General features: G+C 37.0%; 1 protein-coding gene across 2 annotated transcripts in view; it reads right to left on the bottom strand.

Moving 5' to 3' along the window:
- Window positions 1-292: 292 nt before the first annotated feature.
- Window positions 293-23433, bottom strand: part of SERTM2 (serine rich and transmembrane domain containing 2) — a 112582-nt gene continuing 89441 nt past the window's right edge. Inside the window, exons 2-3 of one of the 2 annotated variants that reach the window (XR_016312848.1) lie at window positions 14729-14842; window positions 293-506 (exon numbers count right to left, since the gene is read on the bottom strand). Coding sequence is in view for 1 of the 2 variants with exons in the window: in XM_089678259.1 (XP_089534385.1) it covers window positions 14126-14407 (282 nt within the window). In the remaining variant the exon portion in view is untranslated. Of the gene's footprint in view, window positions 507-11585; window positions 14843-23433 lie in introns of those variants that run through there. The other variant, XM_089678259.1, reaches the window with a different exon arrangement.

Below are 23433 nucleotides of genomic sequence, written 5' to 3' on the forward strand. Positions count from 1 at the left end.
TGATTGGTTGCTAATAGGAGAAGGACAGTAAACAAAAAACTGACAGGAGTTTTATTCATTCCCCACTCTAGTATTAGATTTCTGTTAATGTGCAGTGTTTGTGTAAGGACAAGCACAGAATTATTGTAAGTTTCAGTAGGTTTGGCCATTCTCCGATGAACCCAGGGAAACACACAAGACAGCTCATAAATGCTAACAAATACAATAGTCCATCAGGCAAAGGTAACAGTTTCCAGATTGCCAGTTCAAACTTTAGCTACAAGAGGTCAATAATTCAGCCAATCAAAGAACACAATTTTAAACTTTTAATAAATGAACCTTGTGGGGTGGGTCTGATTAACAGAATTTGTTGCTTTGTGAGATAAAGGTAAAGTTTAGTTGTCCTGGTAGATCCTCTGTCTTCTAATTCCCAGATCTCCTTAGTCAGTTCAGTTTTATGCTGATAAATGGCTTGTGCAATGAAATCCACAGAGTGATCACTCTGCTCAAATAGAATTTTCTTCAGCCTGCAAAGTGGACGTAAAAGAGCTGATTATATCCAAATGAAGACTGATTATGCTTGATTGATTACATTCATACACAAGATATGCGTTGTTTCAGCCAGGAGCATTTTATCATTGCCCAAGACATAACTGAAATGGATACAGAGAGTGTGACCCAAATTATTTTGCTATGCACTGCTATGTGCAACCCTGGGGAAAATTTCCACATGCCTTTCATTTAACAGTTTCATGCTTCAATTAATATATAATAATACACTTTAGTCTGATGTATGGTCTATGGTACTACATATCCAATTCATATCTATTGCAAACATACTGTATCTTTCAAAGTATTGGACTGCCAAAGGTCACAAGTAAACCAGCAAAAATAAACCTTTAAAATCTATAATGTTTTATGACCATTCATAATAAAACATTATTGGAAGTACATTTTACATGGTTTTGTGTCATTGATCACTGTTTTGTTCAACCCCTCAAAAAAAATGGAGAGATAGGATATTGCAATTAATTGGCAAAATAAAGCAAGATCATTACAACAAACAAATCAATATATTGCTAAAATCATATAATTACAAAATAAATGTAAACTCAAGCAAAGCTAAATTATATACAGTATATATTCTATATCCAAGAAAAGTACTGTATGTACAAAAATGTGAAAATAGAACATATTAAATAAATACCAAACTTAAATAATTTATTATTTCAATGATTTTATTACAAGGAGGGCATGATCTTTCCTATTCTATCACTTCTGCACATACAAGCACAATGCTATAAGAAGTATTTATACCTAAACATTTCATTAAGTCATTTGTATCCATGCAGTCTCTTTTTCAAATGACCAAAATCTCCTCCTCTAGGCCCTAGAGAGTCTAGGGTATTCAAAGATTCGATCTAACCATACAAAATAATAACAGCGGTGTGCAAATTATAGTCCAACATGTTTACTCATTGGAGTTGGTATTTTGCCAATTAACCATTTGCCCTCAAAAGGATTTACCCCCCTTCCTGACCAGGCCATTTTTTTCGTGATATGGCACTGTGTTAATTTAACTGAAAATTGCACGGTCATGCAACACTGTACATAAATGAAATTTATGTCCTTTTTTCCCCACAAATAGAGCTTTCTTTCGGTGGTATTTGATCACCTCTGCATTTTTATTTTTGCGCTATAAACAAAAAAAGACAGAAAATTTTGAAAACCCCCACCATATTTTTGACGTTTTGCTATTAAACATGTCCAAAAAAAACAAAAAACAAATGTCATCATAAGTTTAGGCTAAATATATTGTGCTACATGTCTTTTCTAAAAAAAATCCCAGTATGTATACATTAATTGGTTTACGTGAAAGTTATAGCGTCTTCAAATGGTGATATATATACTGGAATTTTTTTTTTTTTAATTTTATACTAGTAATGACGGCGATCAGCGACTTATAGTGGGACTACGGTAGGCGTTCTGACACTGGTTGGGAACTGACTAACTGCCACTGACATCCCCAGTGACACTAATACAGAGATCAGTGCTAATAAAAAGCACTGACACTGTACTAATGGCAACGGGCAGGAAGGTATTAACTTATGGGCGATCAAAGGGTTAACTGTGTGTTGTGTATGTGTTTTATTATGTGTGCTGTGTGTGTTTTACTAGGGAGGCATGCTGTTTTGTATTTCTCGTCCTTGCTGGCAGGAGAGATACCTGTGTTATTTACATACAGATCTCTCCCCTGTCAGCTTTGCACAGCGATCGCCGGGTGCCGTCGGGGAATCTCCAGCCGGGACCTGGTGATTGACATGCCTAGCCGCCAATGGTGACTCAGGTAGGCTGGAGCACATACCTACCCGGAAATTCAGTTCTCATACATATATGTGATTTTGCACAGCCCTACGACCCTGTAGCAGTATTTCTACTCTAGGGCAGCTAGGAAGCGGGTAAATACATAAATAAGATTGTAAATTAAACCTTTATTAAACTCAAAAGCAAACATTTATTATATTGTAGCTTACCAATTCTTAGATTTGATGGCTGTATTAGTTTTCTTTTTCAGCTTTCTTTTATTTTCACCTGGTGATCAAGCCAGTAAGTCTGTTGTTTTTCAAAGGAACAAGCTGTTATGCAAATGTAGCAGTTTAGAATATAGAGACAAACCATTTGCCACTGACGGGTGCTTACAATGATTAGATTTTTATTTTATGTAAAATCTTTATGCCAAAAGAGAAAATAAATGTTGCTGTAACTCCAGTGTAAATGTAGTTTGAGCTGGTGTTTGGCTTGAATATGTTAGTGTACCTAAATCTACTAGTACATCTAACACTCCCCTCCCCCAAGACTAAAAATGCTGCTGTCGACAGAGTTCAGCTGACTTCCATTATGCAATAATGTGCAAGCAAAGATGCTGTTTTTTTTATCCTTTTATGTGATTGGGTACAATTTGTAAAGTGAAGCTTTACTAAGCTCTGGAGCAACTGCTCTTGCAAAGTGCATAGTCTATTCTCCTTTAGTAAATCAACCCCAAAGAATAATGGCACACAGACCTATGAAATGTAATAAGAACGGAAATAAAATATTAGAGATTTATAAGGGATTATTTACATTGGTGTACTTCTGTCTTTTGGTATTTTTAACCACTTACTGTCCACTAACAGTGGAATTACTGGTAACGGGCAGCAGCTACCTGTATGTTGCTGAGCACATGCACAATGGTGCGCTCCCTGGGGTGCCCAGTGGTGCAAACCCCTGAGCACTGTGTTCTGTGGACAAAGCAGACACAGTGATAGGTATTGGGGTATCACGTGATCACTATGATCAATCATAGTGATCACATGATAGCAATGTAAGCAACATGGATGGCTTCCATTCATGACAACTTTCTTACTGTTGTGAAACTGTGATTGACCCACAGCTATCACATGGTACCTGAAATAATGGACACAAAACACTATCTACATGTGGACTTCTGAACTAAGGTCTCCTCCAAAAGGCCAAAGAGAAAAACTCTCACTTCTCCAGTCACTGCTATACCGCCACACCATGCATTGTCAGTCTGTGGACGCTGGCAAGCTCTTGCTTAACTGGGGAAGACCCACCAATCACAGAGAGAGCAAACTCTGCAGGGGATTCCTTCTGTCACTATTTGTACAAGTTGAAGAGAAGCAATCCCTGCCAAACAAACAATTAATACTTACCTGTCCCACTGTCCATGCAGCCAAACTCCTTATCGTTGAAGTAGGAAACTTAATGAAAGATCTTCTACAATTGACATTCCAGAAGTGTCAGATGCCAGAGCCCACCCCTGTGCTCTGTGGGTCCATCCACCAACCCCTATATCCCTAAAGCACACACTAGTTTTGTAGGGGGCCAGATAGAATCACAGCGCACAGTGGTGGACCAGGTATCCAACACACCAGGAGCATGTGAGGATTCAAGTTTCTCTCTTCAGTTCAGCAAAGTGTAGAAGCAGGACAGGTAAATATTAATTGCTTGCTTTGCAGAGATTGCTTCTACAGCTGCTGAAAATAGCAACTGCTTCAATTCAATTACTAAAAATAGAGGCAGATTTGCGTTAATTGGGATTAACAACATCTTCTTAATGACCACCTAATGAGCTGCATACAACAATGCATTCTAGCAGCAGTTTTTACTAAAATAATCATGGTACAAAAGAGCATCATCATTCTGGTGTACCTAGGAGCAGCATGATGTCTAAATGCTATTTGCATGAAGTCATCATTGTAATTCTTTACACTCACTAACAGTATAGCAATCTTTTTCAGAATGCAGTGCTCATTTCAGAGGTTTCAATGGTAGGAATGACTGGAAAAGAACATTTTAAAGTGATACGTGTCCCTGTGTCCTGCCTAGTTTAGAAATTCATCACTTAAAGTTTATGAATAACATTTAAATTCATACCTCGCATCAGCAGGGCACATATCAGTATCAAATATTCTTACTTCTATTTTGAGTAAAAAAGTACCTTTGCCATGACAATAAAATCTGCTGTTTCAAAGCTCCCTCAGCCTAGGTGGTTTAGGCAAAATGGTCTCTGGCTACCAAAACATATTCATCGAAAACTGCAATTTATGCATACAAAAAGTGTTTTAATACCTTAAAAGATATATATATATATATATATATATATATATATATATAGTGCATCCAGAAAGTATTCACAGCGCTTAACTTTTGCCACATTTTGTTATGTTACTGCCTTGTTCCAAAATGGATTACATTTATTTTTTTCCTCAACATCCTACAAACAATACCCCATAATGACAATGTGAAATATGTTTGTTTTGAAATCTTTGCAATTCATTTAAAAAAAAAAACCAAAAAACATATATATATATATATATATATATATATATATATATATATATATATATATATATATTACAGCATTATCTAATGGTGGGGAACTTAAAATGTGCATTATCACTAGGAACAACACAGAATATACCAAATATCTTAATAGAAAATTAGATTCCATGGTTTCATGAGAGACGTTATTAGGTAAATCAATAATGTATTTAGATGTGGACACTAATTAAATGATACATCACACAACAGAGGATTTTTAATGCAAGCTACTAGCATTGGAAAATATAATAGTTTTATAATGAGAACTATAGTTTCAGTATGAAGGATCAATATTAAGGTTGGAATGTTTATACATAGCAATGTCCTGTTTATAGTTCCCTTGCAGATCATTACGTGTGGGATTGTGTACATCAATTCTAGTGACTATGTCGTATTTGCAAAGTGTCTTGGGGTGCAACTCAAAATGAATGATACCATAATACACTACAATATACAAGTAGGAGGTTGCAAAAAAGCACCAGAGACAGAATACCTGGTAATGTACACTGGTCAAGACAGACATGTCTGTTACCTAGGTTTAGATAACATGTTTGGCTACAAAAGGCAGAGAAAAGGAAACAGAAGCAGGACTATCAGGTTCACAGAACAGAAACAAGCAAACTCACTAGACAAGGCACAGGTAAGGAGAGGAAGAGTCTTACCATGCACTATAAAATTGTATTTTAAAATCTCCTGATTTGATAGCAATTGAATTGCTGGTTGAGGTTTGTCCTTATATTATATTTTTCTGCCAACTCAAATATAAATTGTACAGAGATTGGCCACTTTTAGCAAACACACAGAGACAAGAGAAGAAGGAAAATAAAAAAACCTAGGCTATTAGGTTCAAAGCAGACAGATTGCTGACACTAATGAAGCATTCTATAAAGTTGTTTTATGTTTTCATTATATGTACACATAGGTTTGTTGTGAGACACAACACTCAAATGGATGACACTGAAGGAATTAATGACTATTGGGTTGATTTTCTAAAACTGGAGAGTGCATAATTTGGTGCAGCTGTGCATGGTAGCCAATCAGCTTCTAACTTCAGCTTGTCCCAGTAAGCTTTGACACACACAAACAAAACAAAAATCTGGAAGCTGATTGGTTTCTATGCAGAAATGCACCAGAATTTGCACTCTCCGGGTTTAGTAAATCAACCCCAGTGTGTATGTGAACATTATCATAAGGACAGAAAATCATGTAAAAAGCAAAGGTTTTGAGTTATTACATAAAGTGAGGTTAATTCTCCAAATGGGCCACTTGTTTTGGTGACAGATATCTGAATGGGGAGTTCCCCTCACTTTATAGAAATTTACTCATGCTTCCTGTTATTCTCTGACTGAAAATGAAGGGAAGTTTCCCCAAAGAGAGTAAAAAAATAAACTGTCAGGGGTTTTAGTCCTACCCTACTATCTTTTTTTTGCCTGTGCATACACTTCATAACTGGGGAAGAAATATGCATTCCTTCCATATGTAAATTTGTTGGGACATGCTTGGAGCCTGAGAAAATCTGAAGGTGCCTACACACAGGCTGTTTAACACAGCAAAGGCAGTTTAAGATGTAATTCATGCTGCGTTATCTATAGGTACATCAAGAAAATAGCTTCAACAGTATATGTGACTGGACTTGAAAAGGCAAAGAAGAAAGGTGCATTTGCGTGATCTGCATCCCATATATTTTGACCACTGGCACTGAACTTTTCAGAAATGTCTTGGTGTCTTTTTTATTCATGTTGTATGGAATTCTCTGGATACCATACATGCTTATTCTGTATAGTTCTATGAACAATTGTTTATACATATTGAGATTTGCTACTGTCTCTACTGTATATTACTGAAATGTGATCTGTAAGAATGAATGTTTAACCCTGTCCCATTTTGGTGTAAATAAAGAATTTATTAAAAAAAAGAAATGTCATGGTGGCAGGCAGTGCTGGGATGAGCCAACAGTGCTTAAATAGATGCTAACCATAAAGAAAATCACATTTCAAGATGGTGTATATTTGGACCTTCCAGTGTGCATTCTATAACAAATCACCATTTTTACCAAATTTAGCACATACTTGCTATAACCTCTGTGTCAACATTTTTGTATTTTGTGGATGACTGGAAAACTCCAGCTTAGATTTTGCTATTATTGAGATAATATGGCAGAGGCTAATATATCATATTTCTGTTAGCCTCCAGATCTTGACGCCTATTATTACTAAGCAATGGTTAGCTTCTGAGAGCCCACTCCCTACTCTTTAATGTAAAGGCTGATAGTTAATACACAGTACCCCAGCTGGCATTTCACACAGCAAACCTACAGCAGCAGAGGGGTAGGCAAAGATTAGCAGACACATTACTGACAGCTGGCTGATGTATATTGGCTACCAGGACTTGTTTTTCCTATCATTGGACTGGGTGGGAAACCTAATTGTGTCCCATTCTACTCAACCTTCATCAGGTGTCTGTAATGCAGTGCAAAGGGAGAAAGTGACAGTCCACAAGTATTCTGAGTCACTGAATACCTTGGCAGACTCCGTCATTTATGCCCCTTCCACCCAATGCTGGAGCAGATAACACAGCAGACTGGATTCAGTCTAGAGCAAGCACAGCACAGCAGAACACAGCACAGCACAACTGCTCAATGCTGTCATATCTGTAACTATGCAAGGTATAGGCACCCTGATATCTGTCACTAGTGGCAAGGTATGGGCACCCCAATCTCACAAATGGAGCACTAATCAGAATATATAGAGGGTATCTGAGACATGGGTGGTGTGATATGCATGTTTTTCACACAGTATATTGATTGTTACCTTATTGCTGAACACAAAACACTATAAATGAATAGCATTCTAGCCTAAGTAGTTGTCTAAAACATGAAACTCTGAAAAAAATCCTTGTTTGTGTTTTACTCTAATGTACATGCATTAGGTTCATTCCAAAATCCTTATTTTTGTGCAGGCACAGCAACAAACTCTGGACAATTAACTATAAGAATTTCCCCAGAGCCCTGTGGCTAGGCTATATTTAAATATCTTATTGAGGGCCTGTCTGTTTCTGTTATCCTGAAAGGCTCGAGTAGCAATGGAGATCTCTGTGACATGCCCCTCTGCAGACAGCAGGAAGTCTTTTTGGAGATATTGCTGTCAGATGTGCTTTTCTGTTGTGTAACCTAAAATCTTATTTTTATCAGTAGGAAAAGTGACACGTACTTGCCTACTCGTTGCTTGTCCTACTTATAGGGGCTGACTCTCAATTTAAATCTCTCCACTCTCATACTGCTTTTATACATTTACTATGTAAGTTGTACTGTAAATGCTTATTTAAAACTGTTACCTTAGAAAAAAAAAAAGGTTGGAGACCAAATATGTTAAAAGTCAGGCATATTTCAAAATCAGTTCATTTTTTTCAACATACTGAAACTGTATAGAGGGTTGTCAAAACCGCTGTTTAAAGAGAACAAGTAACCACTTGGCTTTTGTAGTTTTCTGAATCGGTACGCTTCAGTAGTTTTAATATTGTAGTCTCAGCTCTCAGGAAATACTTGATTTTGTATTTTTACTTGTACTTTAGGGTGTAAGGTCATCCTATCTCCTGCCTGCGCTCATTGTTGACAACACTGAAAAAAAACTTCACATTAAAAAAGTGTTGCTGGGATTATACAAAAGAAAGCTAAATTAGTTTTTTATTTGACAGTTTTACAATCCACCAGCAGCCTGAACAGAGTGTTATTTATTATTTCTAACCTCAGACAGGAGTAAGGTCAGCCTCGATGTAACAGGAGAAGAAAATAAGTAGTTAACAGCACACACACCTATCCCTGATAGGTAAGTCCAATGCATGGTATTGTTTAAAGGCTAAAGCAAGCCATAGATTATGCACTTTTCTTTCCTTCCACCACAGATGGAAGGAAAGAAAATTGCTCAATTCCTCATCTACACAGTAAGTGTTGATGGGGGGAATCCCTCCTGCAGCTCTATTGTATTCTACCGACGGGGAGCATTCCCTGCCTGCAGGACACATTGATCACTGTTGGGGGATATAACTACCGATAGTGATCACAAGCAAAAAATCTGACAGGCTGGTTGTACTGAAGTTGATCGATCAACTTCAGTACAACCAGCCTGCCCATAAATGATTCAAATGTTGGCCAGTTTCTGCTGAGCCAGCCAAAGATGCATCCATCTATGGTCTACTTAAGTCCAGCTTTTGCAAAAAAAAAAACCACAATAATAATAAATGCATCCATATTTGCAGGAACAAATGCACATGTTTTTATCCTTTTGTATATAAGCCTGCAATCCATTGCAACTGTGATCAGTGGATTGTGTGTGCAGTGCACAGGCTCCTACAGACTCAATTTGCAGCCTTTATGTTACGGAGTTGCAGGAATGGACTACAAGATGTTTCATTGATTACTACAAGTCCTTCCACCGTGGTAGCAGACAGAAAACCAGTGGTCTTTCAACTACCTGCGTACTCTGCCTACGCTGCACTGAAGTCTCAGACAGAGTTAGGCTGGCCATACACTATACAATTTTCTGTCCAATATCTGCCCAATTTCCTTTACATTTACCTTCAACTATGTAGTGCAAGAGCCTGCCTAATTGGATACAATTGAAAGTGTTGTTAGGTTTGTCCTCCTATGGACTTTGGTAAATCTAAAGCAAAAATCTCAAGAAAACAGTATAATGTATAGCCAGCCTAAGACTGGCAATACATTATACAATTTTCTTTAGAAAATTGCTTTAGATTTACCAAAAATTCATATAATATGAGATCAAACCTGAACAACACTTTCAATTGTATCCAATTAGGCAGGCCCTTGCACTACATATTTGAAGGTAAATCTAAAGGAAATTGGGTAGAAATTGAACAGAAAATTGTATAGTGTATGGCCAGCCTAAGGGTCAGTCCTGCCCAGTTCACTACAGTGGACTTCAGAACACATGCCCCTGTGTTCTGGAGATGAGGCGGTTTCATTAGTCTTAATTAGAAGAGCAAAGGAGACAGTGCTGCTGCTCCATAAATACGCTAAACTTAGTGGGTGTTGGCACTCTAGGACAGGAAATTTGTTACTAGCAGGATCAACAGTTGAAAAAAGCCTAAAAAAAAAAAAACCTAAGGACCCATGTAACCTGCAATAGATTATATTTTTGTTTGTGAGTTTAGACGCACTTTATTAAACAATATTTGAAAGCACTACATAAGCAAGTCGTGGTGGCAATAGCAATGCTTGCCATGCTTCTTTCTACTGTGCATATTTGCAGCTTTCAGTGAAGAACCTATTCTATATACATTCACAATGTCACTTAATTACAGATTCCGAAAAGCATATCATGGTGCATCAGTTAAAAAGTATCTAGCATGGCCTATTGAACACTTTGGCATCAATCAGTTACTGTGGCCAACAAACAAAACAGTATGAAAATCAGGAGCAAACAGGTGTGTATCAGTAGAAATAAAAAAATTGGATAATATATGAAGACCATGGCTACAGTTAAACGTAAGCATAGACACCTGGGCATAGGAAGTGTGTAATTGGCAGGAGTACCTGCTGAAAATAAAAGGAAATAACCTGAAAAGGAAAACTTTGGCAGGCCTCTCATCTGAGAACTGATAAGAGGCAGTATATAAAATTTTGTCTTGGGTTTAGATATGCTTTAAGCATTAAGTGTAACACAGCACTATAAATTATACACTATAAAGATATGTTCTTTTCCCTTCAAGGAAAGGTTGTATCTAGGTATCATTTACAATTAGAAATATACAATCTTTAAAGACTGGGGTGAGATGGGAACATTTTTTTAAGTTTTATAATTTTTTCATGCTTTGATGGGATCAGTTTTAGATAGTTGAGGTACTCTATTCTATAGATGTTTTTGTGCAGTTTATAGTTGTATCCATGTTTTTTTTATGGAAGGGAAAATTAAACAGTAAAAAAAAGAAACTTTTTATATCTTTTTTTTTTTGTCAAGACTTTTCTTTTCTGTGAACAATTCAAGCTTCAAAAAACATCAAAAAGTAAACAAAACACAAATATGTTCTCTGGTCTTCACCTTATTCCCTTATCTTTGCATGTATTTTATTGTTACACAGTGAAAAAATGCAAAATAAAATATGTAAAGTAACAGTATGGTTTCAATTGCTAAAATACTTTTTCACCGACTTTTCATTTTCTTTTTGAAAATCAGCATCAAATCTATTAGGGCTGTGACAGTGTCATGGCTTCCAGGTGACTGATCCATGGTAATGTATGAAGAAAGCAGAGGAAGGGTTACAAGATGTTTAGCTAACAACTATGCCTTGAGTGTTGCCTTCACAGGAATGGAGGGGAAATCTCCCCAGCAAGGTCAGCAGGCACAGAGCAAGAAAACAAGCAGAACCTGGACCACAGTGAGTTAAACTGTATTCGTAAAGACAAATAGGTTGATTTACTATGGAAAGAGAGATTGTTCACTTAGCAAAGTGCATGCTCAATTTGTGAAGTCACTGTTGTCAATCAGCCAATCATGTGCAATAACACAGGTTCACCTTATATACTTTCATTTACTAAATGCACAACCTCTGGGCCTTTAGTAAGTCATCCCCTGTGTATCACAGAAACCTAGTATAATGGGCATGACAAAAATTCTATTTCTCGCATAGGGAAGGCAAAACCAAACGCAGATGCCTTATTACTATGCATAATTAGCATAAAAAGAAATATCAATTGGCACACGTCATACAGAATAAACTTATGTTTATTTCTTATAAGGTGGAATTGCACAACACTGCTATACAATAAAATGTATATGACAAAAAAATCTTCATTCGAGTTTCCCTTCAAAAGACTCATAACGCCATGTCTACAAGGAGAAGGCAGAAAATTAACTTTTCAGTCACTTATTGCTACTAATTGTATACCTGCAACTTAGGACTCTCAGGAGTTCCAACTTTAACAAAGCAACCAAATCTTTAAAGCGGAGTTCCACTCAAAAGTGGAATCTCTGCTTATTTGCCTCCTCCCCCCTCCACTGCCATATTTGGCACCTTTTGGGGGGGAGCGGGTACCTGGTTTTGGCAGGTACCCGCTCCCACTTCTTGCTCAGTTTGCCGTAGCGAAGTGATCTGGAAGTTCAGCCTTTCCTTGCTCCGCAGTCTCCTGGAAACTTTCACAGGTCCCAGGAGACTGCCGGACCAATCAGGAGGCACAGTGTGATGAGAGCATGCACAGTGGGCACCAGGCTGTGAAGCCGCAAGCTGTCACAGCCTGGTGCCCACAGTGGAGATGCCAGCACCATGGAGGACAGAAGGGACTGCGCTGGTGAGTACATCGCTGGACCCCAGGACAGGTAAGTGTGTGTTTATTAAAAGTCAGCAGCTACAGTTTTTGTAGCTGCTGACTTTTAATAAACACGAAAATGGCTGGAACTCCACTTTAATTACAAGCAAATCTTTATCTACAAAACATCTGTGCCAGTGGAGTTACAGAACTCATAGGGGTTGACTTACTAAAACTAGAAAGTACAAAATCTGGTGCAGCTGTGCATGGTAGCCAATCAGCTTCTAACTTCAGCTTGTTCAGTTAAGCTTTGAAGGAAAAACTGGAAACTGATGGGTTTCTATGCAGAGCTGCACCAGATTTTGCAATTTACAGTTTGAGCAAATCAACCATATAGTATTATATAACCAAAGCGATCTTTCCGCATTTCTCCTAACACTCTTTATCACAGGTATCACAGGTATATATCAGTAATACAGAAGCCCTGCTCCATATTTGTTTATTATGTAAACATTACTTTGGATAAAAAAATAATTCAATAGAAAAAAGCTATAATAGGCTGTTTATAATAAAACAGCATCCTGACTCAATAAAGTAGAGTAGATAGGACCAGTGGGATGCATTCTAAAATAGGCTCCAGACACTAGTTGGCTTCCCAACAGAAGTTAAAAAATGTGTAATGTTGCTTTTGTCTTATTTGTGTCATCATTTATTATTTTCTTATTGTGTCTTGCACCCATGATGCAAGGCACATTTGATTTAACCGTAACGTGTATTGTTTGTCAACAAGCAATATTCCTAATTTTAATGTGAGCTGTTCATGTTATTCCTAGATAAATAGCAATATTTTTCAACAGTGCCTGTTTTCCTTACAAAAAGGAACATTTTGTGCCATGAACCAATATTCATCCTCTTGCAAAAAAAATAAGTCATGAACAGACAAACTGTATACTATTCCAGCCACCAAAAGGATACCTGTATGTCTTGAACTACAGTTTAAAAAACTATGCCAAAATATTAAAAGTTAAGTCCACCAATAAGTTTGGCTATGCCAGTCCCATCATGGAGTCTCATTTGTGTTCTCATTTTTATAATGTAACATAAAGTGAGTGAAACTCCAGTAGGAAACATCACATAGGTGAACAGTCCTGAAAACACATGTAATGAAATCTCCCCACATGAAAACCAGTGCCAGATTAAACCTGCAAAAACATATGCAAATATATATTTTGGAGGACATATCTTTCAATAGCTATGATGTTCGCTTTAGTCTCATGATTAAGAGCAACACCATGTGTAATTGTTAAAGTTGTGTGCATGGATGTAAGATAAAAAAAAATATAAAACCGACACATTATGCAGTATATTTGCTGAAAGTCAGTTGTAGCAACCTTACATTCAGTATTTATTTATAATATGTGATTTATATATTATGGCAAAGAGCAATGTGCAAAGTGCAGAAAACCACAGCAATCAATCTTATTTTTATTGTTCTTTAATTAGCATTGCAATTAATTTTGTTTGCAACCATAGGATACTGAACACCCCTGCTCTTTGCATCATTTTTAAAGAAGCCGATTAATGTCCTAAACATACCTAAACCAAATAAAAAAATCATAGTTTATATAAACAGTGAATATTTCTAAGTCATTATAGGCTCAAAATTCAGTCACAGCTTTCATTACCCAATGACAGATAGTAGTGACAAGGAATAGTTCATTGCATTAATTGTCTGGTATGTTTGTGCTGTATCCAAAGTTTTAATACATAAAAAAGTAACCAAAATATACATTGTCATCTTAAAGTAAGATTTTTAGAAAAAAAAAATTTAGAAGTTGAACATAATGTGGTATTTCTACTCAACAAGGAAATTCTTGAGAAGACTATATTGCTCCTGTTGACCTGTAAGTCACCTAAAGGTTCATCAGCATGCTTTAAACTGTTGCAGTTGCACATTGTAATCCACAAACGTCTGCAAGGTATCCAGGTTAGTAAAATCCATCAGGCACTTGGAGACCTTCCTTGCATCTCTACATCTGTGAACTGTGGCATCTCTGAGCTTTCTGTAGTGGTGGTAATAGGAGAGATAACATGCTTGATACGCAACAGCATAGTAAATAACAGAACCAGGAGCACAGCAAGGAGACCTAAGAACAAACCAACATACATGTAAAGGTTAGAATATTTATCTGTGGTTGTGGCTGTTGCTTCAGTGGCCACTGTTGGAAACTGCTGTACATAGATAGTTCGGTTTCCACGGAACTTGAAGTAGGCTTCAGTCATCGCTTGAGACACTATTGTGTAGGTACAACTGAAGTTGCTTTCCAAATAAAGCAAAGCAAGGCAAAGAAAATGTATGGCCAAATCAGAAGAACTAGATCTGCTAGCCAACTAATTCCAGTTAGTCAAATTTAATTTTTCAATGCCAAACACTTTTTGTTCTTGAAATGTACAACAACATAAGCCGTAACTATTAGTTTAATGTAATTAGTTCAAAACTGTCTAATTCAGAACAAGAACTGTTGTTCATCTGCATTATCATTGTGTTGGTAAAGTTGACTTTCTTAATTACCGATTAAAAAAAAAAAAAAAAACTTCAGTTACCGATGAAAACATCATGGAGTTGATTTGGTAAATGTAATATGGCCATTCGATCATTGAAGAGCTCATCCTAATGAGACTTTTTCCTTCATCAGCTGTTCCACTAGTGTTCTACCTCTGTAACGAGAAGAAAATATATTTAAATAAAAGATCAGGAGAGATTTGTTTTTGTGAATATTGCTTCGATCTTTTCCATATCTGGCTGAAAGAGTTTTTTTGGCTATAAATGCATGAAAGGAAGACTTTCACCTGATTACCTAATGTTGTGCCAGGAAAAAATTGTTGATTTGTATTTTAACTTCTCTTTGTATTTTTTTTTAATCCATTAAATGCTACTTGTTAAAAAACAAACCTACTGTATTTTTATGCCACATAATCAGCCATAAAATTAGGCTGGATGCTAGAAAACAACTGAGCAACTGAAAGATGTCCATAATTTTGGTTCTGTTGTAAGGTTTATTCCATTTGTATGTTGTGTTCTGGTAAAATATCCCTGAAAAGTCATAAAGCTTTATCCCCTAACTCTGGTTCTAGTGGGTGGTTTTACCAAACTTGATTAAGATACAAAAACTGTGATTGTGCCTTTGCTGAAACTTCATCAAACTTAAAATTAAATTTGACTGAAGCACTACTAGGAGAATGCTCCTAGCTGTGAGAACCTGGTACTGTGTGGCATGACATGTTTTTTTTTTTTACCAACAAAGCCATGTCAGACTAATTGCTGCATAAAATATCTTTAAGTTTTTTTTATTCTAAAACCTTTGATCGCTATTTCATCACTGACACTACTACCTGCACTTGAGGAATATCTAGAAAAAAATATTTTTCTAAAGAATATATAGTGGAATGGAGTTTATTTAGCCTCTACCACCATTTAACCACTTCCCAGCCACCCTATAGCAGTTTTACTGCTGCAGGGCGGCCGCTCTGTGCAAAATCATGTACAGTAAATATACGTGATTCTGCATTTCAAGGTAGGGGCGTGCATGTGTGCAAAGCAGAAAGGTAGAAAGCAGCACGTCCCCTAGTAAAACAGCACATAGTTAAGCACAGAACAGCACACAGTTAATCCTTTGATTGCCCCAGATGTTAACCCCTTCCTGCCCAGTGCCATTAGAACATTGTCATGGCTTTTTATTAGCACTGATCACTGTATTAGTGTCACTGGAGATGTCATTGGCAGTTAGTCAGTTCCCACCCAGTGTCAGTCAGTGTCAGAATGCCTGCCGCAGTCACGCAGTCCCACTATAAGTTCTTGATCGGCGCCATTATTAGTATAAAAAAAAAATTCTAGTATATATGCCGCAATTTGTAGATGCTATACCTTTCACGTAAACCAATTAATATACACTTATTGGGACATAGCAGAATACATTTTGGCCAAAATGTATAACTAAATCTTTTTATATTTATTTTTATGGGGTAGGTTTTATAGCAAAAAGTAAAAAATACAGTTTTTTTTGTTTAATTTTCTGGCTTTTTTCATTTTATAGCGCAAAAAAATAAAAAGCCCAGTGTTTATCAAATACCATCAAAATAAAGCTCTATTTGTGTGAAAAAAAGATATAAATTTTATTTATGTACCGTGTTGCATGATCAAGTGGTTAAAGCCAAATGTGCCTTTTAAAACCAACAAAAAACACTGCAAATGTAGGCCCATATGTAGCTTCTGTTTTTGTATTGCTAGGAAAAGTCAAACTGCATAACAGCAAATTATTCAAATGTATTTTTTTAAATAGTGGTCCAGACTTAATTCCCTTCATTGTGAGTACACTAAAGATCAGGACATCTGTGCGAGAGAAGAGGTCTATCTTTAAATATTTGTATATTGCCATCATATCATTGTCATCTCTTCTCCAGGAAGAATAAGTTTAATGTTTGTCGTTGCTCCTCATAACTCCTCCAGCCCCCTTATTAGCTTTGTTGCCCCTCTCTGGATTCTCTCCAGTTCAAGAACATCCTTCCTGAGGATCATTGACCAAATTAAACTGTATATTCAAGCTGTGGCCAAATCACAGTTTTTAAATTGGTAGAATTATAGTTCTATATCTTGAGTAAATACTCTTTTAATGCATGCTAATAGTCTACTAGCCTTGCTTTATGGAGTTTGGCATTGCATGCTATTGCTGAGTCTGTAATATAGTAAGACCCTAAGATCCTTTTCCACCATCAGATCTTCCAGACATTCTCCCCTATGCTCCCAATTGTATTACTTTACATTTTTCAATATGAAACCTTATCTGCCTTAAAGCTACCCACCCTTCTATTTTAACTATTGTAAAGTTGCTGTATCCTGTTGTGAAGTTATAGCCTTGCTTAGCTTTGTATCATCAACAAACACTGAGATTGAACTATTTCTTCTAACCTCTATATTGTTTATGAACAAGTTAAACAGAATTGGTCCCAGGACCACCCTGGGGCACTCCGCTCACAGATCTTGACCATTCAGAAAATATGCCATTAATTGCCACCCTCTGTATGTACTCCTGCAAACAGTTTTCCACCCTGGTACATAGAATTTCATCAATGCCAAAAGACCTTCATTTGTAAATTAATCTTTCATAAGGTACTGTATCAAATGCCTTGGTGAAATCTAGACATACTTCCTCCGTAGGCCTTCCTCTATCCAAATTACAGCTCTTCCTCATGAAATATTAAAAGGTTGGTCTGTCAAGAATGGTTTTTCATAAATCCATGTCGGTTACTACTAATGATATTATTTACATCAGCAAAAGTTTGGATATGATCCCTTATCATGCCTTTCAGTAGTTTACATTATATTGATATTAGGCAGACCGATCTGTGGTTCTTAGGTATATATTTTGGCCCTTTTTAATTTTGTTACCATGTTTCTTTTTTTTTATAGTTTATGGCAAATGTAATTATTATGTGATCACTGTTACTTAGGTTATCCCTTACTTCCATATCTGCAATCAGCTAGTCCAGGTCCAGCAGAGCATTATCTCTATTTGGGCCTTTCACCATTTCACTCATGAAATTGTCCTGCATTACATCCAACAAATGATGACCCTTTGTTGAGTGAGCTCCATCTGCCCAATCAGTGTCAGGATAGTTGAAGTACCCCATGATTATAACATTGCCCTGTCTTCCAGCCATCTCTGTGAAAGTAGCACACCTCTCCCCCTCCTCTACCTACCCTGTTCCTCCTATACAGGAAGTACCCCTGAAAGGTCGCACATTATTTATTATTATTACATGTACTTGTACAGCACCGTCAATTTACGCAGCGCTTTACATATATATTGTACATTCACATCAGTCCCTAACCCTTAAGTGGTGTACAATCTAAAGTCCCTACCTTACATTCATACATACACATATGAGAGCCAATTTAGACAGGATCCCATTAACCTACCAGCATGTCTTTGGAGTGTGGAAGGAAACCGGTGTACCCAGAGGAAACCCACACAGGCACAGGGAGAACATGCAAACTCCATGCAGGTGGTGCTGTGGTTGGGATTCAAACCAACGACCCTAGTACTGCCAGGCAAAAGTGCTAACCATTTAGCCACTGTGCTGCACATTATGTGTCTTTTCACACATTACATCTTAAAACAACAGACCAATTAAATTCTTCCTATGTATGGCCAGCTTTATATCCCATAGTGATGACAGAATGTAATACTGTAAAATGAAGCTGTGTTGGAGATAAAATATAAAACAGTGCAACAATGCGCAGCAAATAGAAGTTTGAGCTGTACATTGTCTTTGAAATGACATACACCAAAGACAGGAATTAAATGGGTCTGTATAACAGGTCTTATTACTGCAGTAGTGTTTTTTACATTACTCAACAAACATAATGCAATCATCTGAAACTGGAGAACATAAAGAGAAGGTCAACTAAATCAACTCATAGACAAGTAGAAACTGCTCAGTTGAAGTGAAGAGAAAAGTGGTGTAGAGGAGGATGTCATTACTATGTATGAAAACATTCGTGGCGCCATAGTGAAAAGCATTTTTGGCGTCTTGATCAGTATTGAGGCTCTTTTATTATACAAGGTCACCTCTTGTGGTTTGGTGAAAGAGGCATTTTCCATCTTTCCAGGAAGGGTGGCAAAACTATCTAAGGTCTCATTGACATGACTGCAAAGGGCCATACACCATCAAAAGGGAGTGTATTTCTGTGTCCCTATTTCTGTGAATCACAGGTGTTTGCTTATAGCCATGGCCAGCAGTCTGTACGAATCAATAATAGCCTAACAGATGTTGTAGCTGTATGCCTGTAATATATATCCAAGTGTTTACATGTATACAATGATGGATGAGCGGCTATGGTGCCAAACTCTGTCTAGGGCTGCTCACCTGTTCCTGTACACATGTAAATGCTTGGATGTGCAGTTATATGTATAAAGCCATGACATCTGTCAGCTCATCATTGATTTGTACAGGCTGCTGGCTGCAGCAGGACGTAAACACCTTTAACTCCAGGGTGCAGAAATATGCTCCTTCTTGACATTGTATGGCCCTCTGTGGCCATGTGAATTAGGCCTAAGAGTTTTTATTTGCAGATATATTAAACTGAGGTTTTGTTTCTTAAATTTGAACTGTAGTCATCTAGAAAATGGCATGTAATGCAGTTGAATTATATTTTATTCTGTAAAATATCATCCCCATCTTGTTTGACTTTTACTTGCCTCAGATTCTATTCAAGAATTGACTCTTCCCAATCTGAGGGTGGCATTCAGGAAAATACAGTAGCTATGGTGTGCCCACACAACACCCCCAACTGCATAGTATGTAAATGTGATTTTGCCTTTGAGAAGAGACCTGCTTTCTCTGCTTCAGTTAAGTAACACTTAGAAATATTTTCCCTCCACCTATGACTGGACACTGAAAGGTGAATCAGCACATTCATTAGCTAAGCTTTCCGTTACTCTGCTATCTGCATGTCCCTCATTAGCACATTAGTAATTCAGCTCAGATGATTGGCTACTTGTGCTGATTCTACCTCTTCCAGTCTAATCTCTACTGTGGAGTGGAATGCAAGGGGCTGATAACAGGTAAACTGAAGTACTGACGCTGCTTGCCTTAAAAAAAGATACATTTAGTGAATGAATTTATAGCTAAAATAATTTGTGCCATTTATATATGCCTCGAGTTCAACTTAAATTTTACATACAAAATTGTGAAGGTGATTAATTGTTTCCTCATACCATTGATTCTAAGCTAGATCATAAAGAGGAAAGTATAATCTAATACTGATCATTTGGCATGCTGTTAAAGTTATATTGATTGAACTATGCCTCAGGGTTCTTGAATTCTTTAATAAATATAGATAATTGTCATCATAATATTCACATCTATCGATAACACCCGTAGTCAATTATTTTCTCATCTGAAGTTTATCAATGCAAAATCTACTCTATTTCTTCATTAAAAGACAACCTACATCAAAAAATGCAAGCTATCTGGCCCTCTCTGGCTTTGGTATTTTAACGGCTCTAACCCAGAACAATTAAGTGAAGTTAGCATGAAATCACTACTACCTACTTTTTATCCACATACTTCTATAGAAGCTGTGATTTAGAAAATGTTGAATTGAGAGGATTTCAGATAAAAACCAGTAACAGCAGCTCCTATTCTCCTGTCTAGATGGGATTTCTTTAAGATGTTGCACAGATAGGTGTAACTAAAGGGGCAGGTGATCATTTCTCGATACAGCTAAAAGTGCATCTCATAGGGCTTGCATACGTGGACACTATAATTTTGTGTAGTGTTTGACCAGTGGTCAATATTACAATGAATATAAAAGATGCGGCGCTATATCACAACTGTAATTATGCTGAAACATCCAAGGTATATGTGATGATTAGGTGACTAATAAAAAAACACAAATATTCTGTCACAAACAGAGTGACATGCAGTGCAAAACAGTCTTAGTGACAATCCCTCTCCTTCAAAAGGTGCTTCTTCCACGCGGTGATAGTGAAAAGGTAAAGCTGTGCACTCACCAGATGCACAGTTTAACTGCGCATTTAAAGATGAACTCTTTTCCAAATCCACCGATTATTTCTTAAAGGTCAGGTCAGGCCAGATATTCCTTCCCCTGTTGTATTGCTGACAATCCACGGTCTCTCCTTTAGGTGGCTCTATAGGTGATAAGTGACTCACCAAGGGCCACAAACAAAGGAGACCAATAGCGTGATACCGTTTCAAAAAGGTTTGGATTTTATTTCCATACAGTATACAGGTAAAGGGAAAAAACACACTGACCATGAGGTGAATTTAAAAGATGGCCGCCGGGACCTCCATTGTGCCGGCGGCAGAGAGATTTTGTTTTTGTTTTTGTTTTTTATCTCCAGCTCTATCTCCGTTTTCATTCTTACTGCTATTTCCTTATTTAGATGTAATATTTATAGACTTTACACTTTTTTGTGCCGTTTATAACTCGTCCCCATTTTTGATATACCTTTTTAACATTTAAAAATACATATATATATATATATATTACTTTTAATAGTGTTTGGATGCGTTTTGGTCATTGCGATTTTTATGAATATATAATTTTTAGGCAAACAATAATTTGAGAATAAGGGTTTAAAAATATGTTTTATGGCATTTAGTATATTTTATATTAAAGATTTGTGTATTTTATTGTGTATAACATGACATGTTTTATGAATGGATACTTATTCTGACATGTGTTTTTTTGGATAGTATTGAATTCATTTATTTATTAATTTACATCAATTTTATCTTGTAACAATGTGGGTGCCACTATTATCATCAATTTCACTATTAATGAGGTTTGTATGTGTTTATGTGGAGCTATTATCTATATAAATCTTCATATTTTTATAATGGGATCCCGCACATGCGCAGTGGTTGGTCTGCGGCGGTATTTGCAAAACCCAATTTAAACCAGTGGGTTTATTACTTATTCGGTCCTGGGTGCTCCTCATTAAATAATTTTTGTATTTGGGGATGCCTCTTCTGTATATTTAGTTTCCCTGGTGATTTAGTGACACTCACTTGTAACTCAAATATGGCGCATGTGAGATGCGATTGGTCTTTGACAAAATGGCGCCTGACACGGGGACATATCTCTAATGAAAAATGGCGCATCCGTACTGCGCATGCGCCATTTACGATATTTAATGGACGCTGTCAGAAACAGACGCTGAAGCTTTCCCCTTTGATGTGCGACTAGCACGAAACGCGTCAGGAAGGAGCTACAGCGTCACTATCTCTCTGCCGCCGGCACAATGGAGGTCCCGGCGGCCATCTTTTAAATTCACCTCATGGTCAGTGTGTTTTTTCCCTTTACCTGTATACTGTATGGAAATAAAATCCAAACCTTTTTGAAACGGTATCACGCTATTGGTCTCCTTTGTTTGTGGCCCTTGGTGAGTCACTTATCACCTATAGAGCCACCTAAAGGAGAGACCGTGGATTGTCAGCAATACAACAGGGGAAGGAATATCTGGCCTGACCTGACCTTTAAGAAATAATCGGTGGATTTGGAAAAGAGTTCATCTTTAAATGCGCAGTTAAACTGTGCATCTGGTGAGTGCACAGCTTTACCTTTTCACTATCACCGCGTGGAAGAAGCACCTTTTGAAGGAGAGGGATTGTCACTAAGACTGTTTTGCACTGCATGTCACTCTGTTTGTGACAGAATATTTGTGTTTTTTTATTAGTCACCTAATCATCACATATACCTTGGATGTTTCAGCATAATTACAGTTATGAATATAAAAGATGCGGCGCTATATCACATGTTTGCGAGGTTTTTGGTATACTTTTTTGATGCTTGGCTGCTTCATTTCATTCAGAGCGCTCACAACTTTCTCTTAAGCTTGTTTCAATATTACAATGTCCATGTCCCTAGACTACCATTATTTTCAAAAAAGGAATCTTTTATTATTGCACAGATTAGTCATAGTACAAATATATGCTCATTGTGCATCCCGTAATATAATGTCTGGGGTCAACCAATAGAAAAAAAGTAATTCCAGCTAAAAGAATGGATGATGTAATTGTATTGGAGATTTTTCTGTACAAAGACGTTGCAGATCAGATTTTGGAATTTAAATTCAGTCTACACAGTTTTACAGATGCTATCCAGTGATTACTCAAGAGATGCGATATGAGAGAGGTAGCAATAAAGAGCTCACAACAACCTCTAAGTATAGGTACTGTTAGATGGGATAGCATGAAGAAAGGTATGGTTCATATTAAATGTTTATTTGTAAAATGTTTTATATAAACAATAAAAAGGATCGAAAAAAGAAAATTAAAAATATAACATTAAGTTGACCAAAAACCCATTGTAACCCCTATTTACTTTTCTGATCCCTTTGTTTTAAGACTTTAATTATAAATAATTCTGAAGTCTAGGAAAGTTAGCTGTTTTAGAATTGACTGTAAATTCCCAAGGTCCGGTTGACTGTCAGACATCACTTCCTACATTAGAACTGCTGAACATGAAGTGGTGTGTTGAGTGGTGGAGTCAGGATGATGGATGGTGTTGAGTGGTAGAGTCAGGCAGCACTGCTGAATTCTCTGCCTTTCTGGGCTTAAGCTGTACCAAGTTTGCTGGGGTGGTTATTTGAAGATGGCTGCATGCTGTTGGGGAAAAAAAACTTTTTTTAAGCAGACTTCTGTGGTGCATGTACAGGTACACATTTGCTTGAAAAATAAGATGATGTAAAAAAAAAAAGCAAACACGTTGTCTTTGCTTT

The sequence above is a fragment of the Staurois parvus genome, unplaced genomic scaffold (assembly GCF_062004578.1).
Source record: "Staurois parvus isolate SC_StPar_1 unplaced genomic scaffold, SC_StPar_1.0 ptg000202l, whole genome shotgun sequence".
Taxonomy (NCBI): Eukaryota; Metazoa; Chordata; class Amphibia; order Anura; family Ranidae; genus Staurois; species Staurois parvus.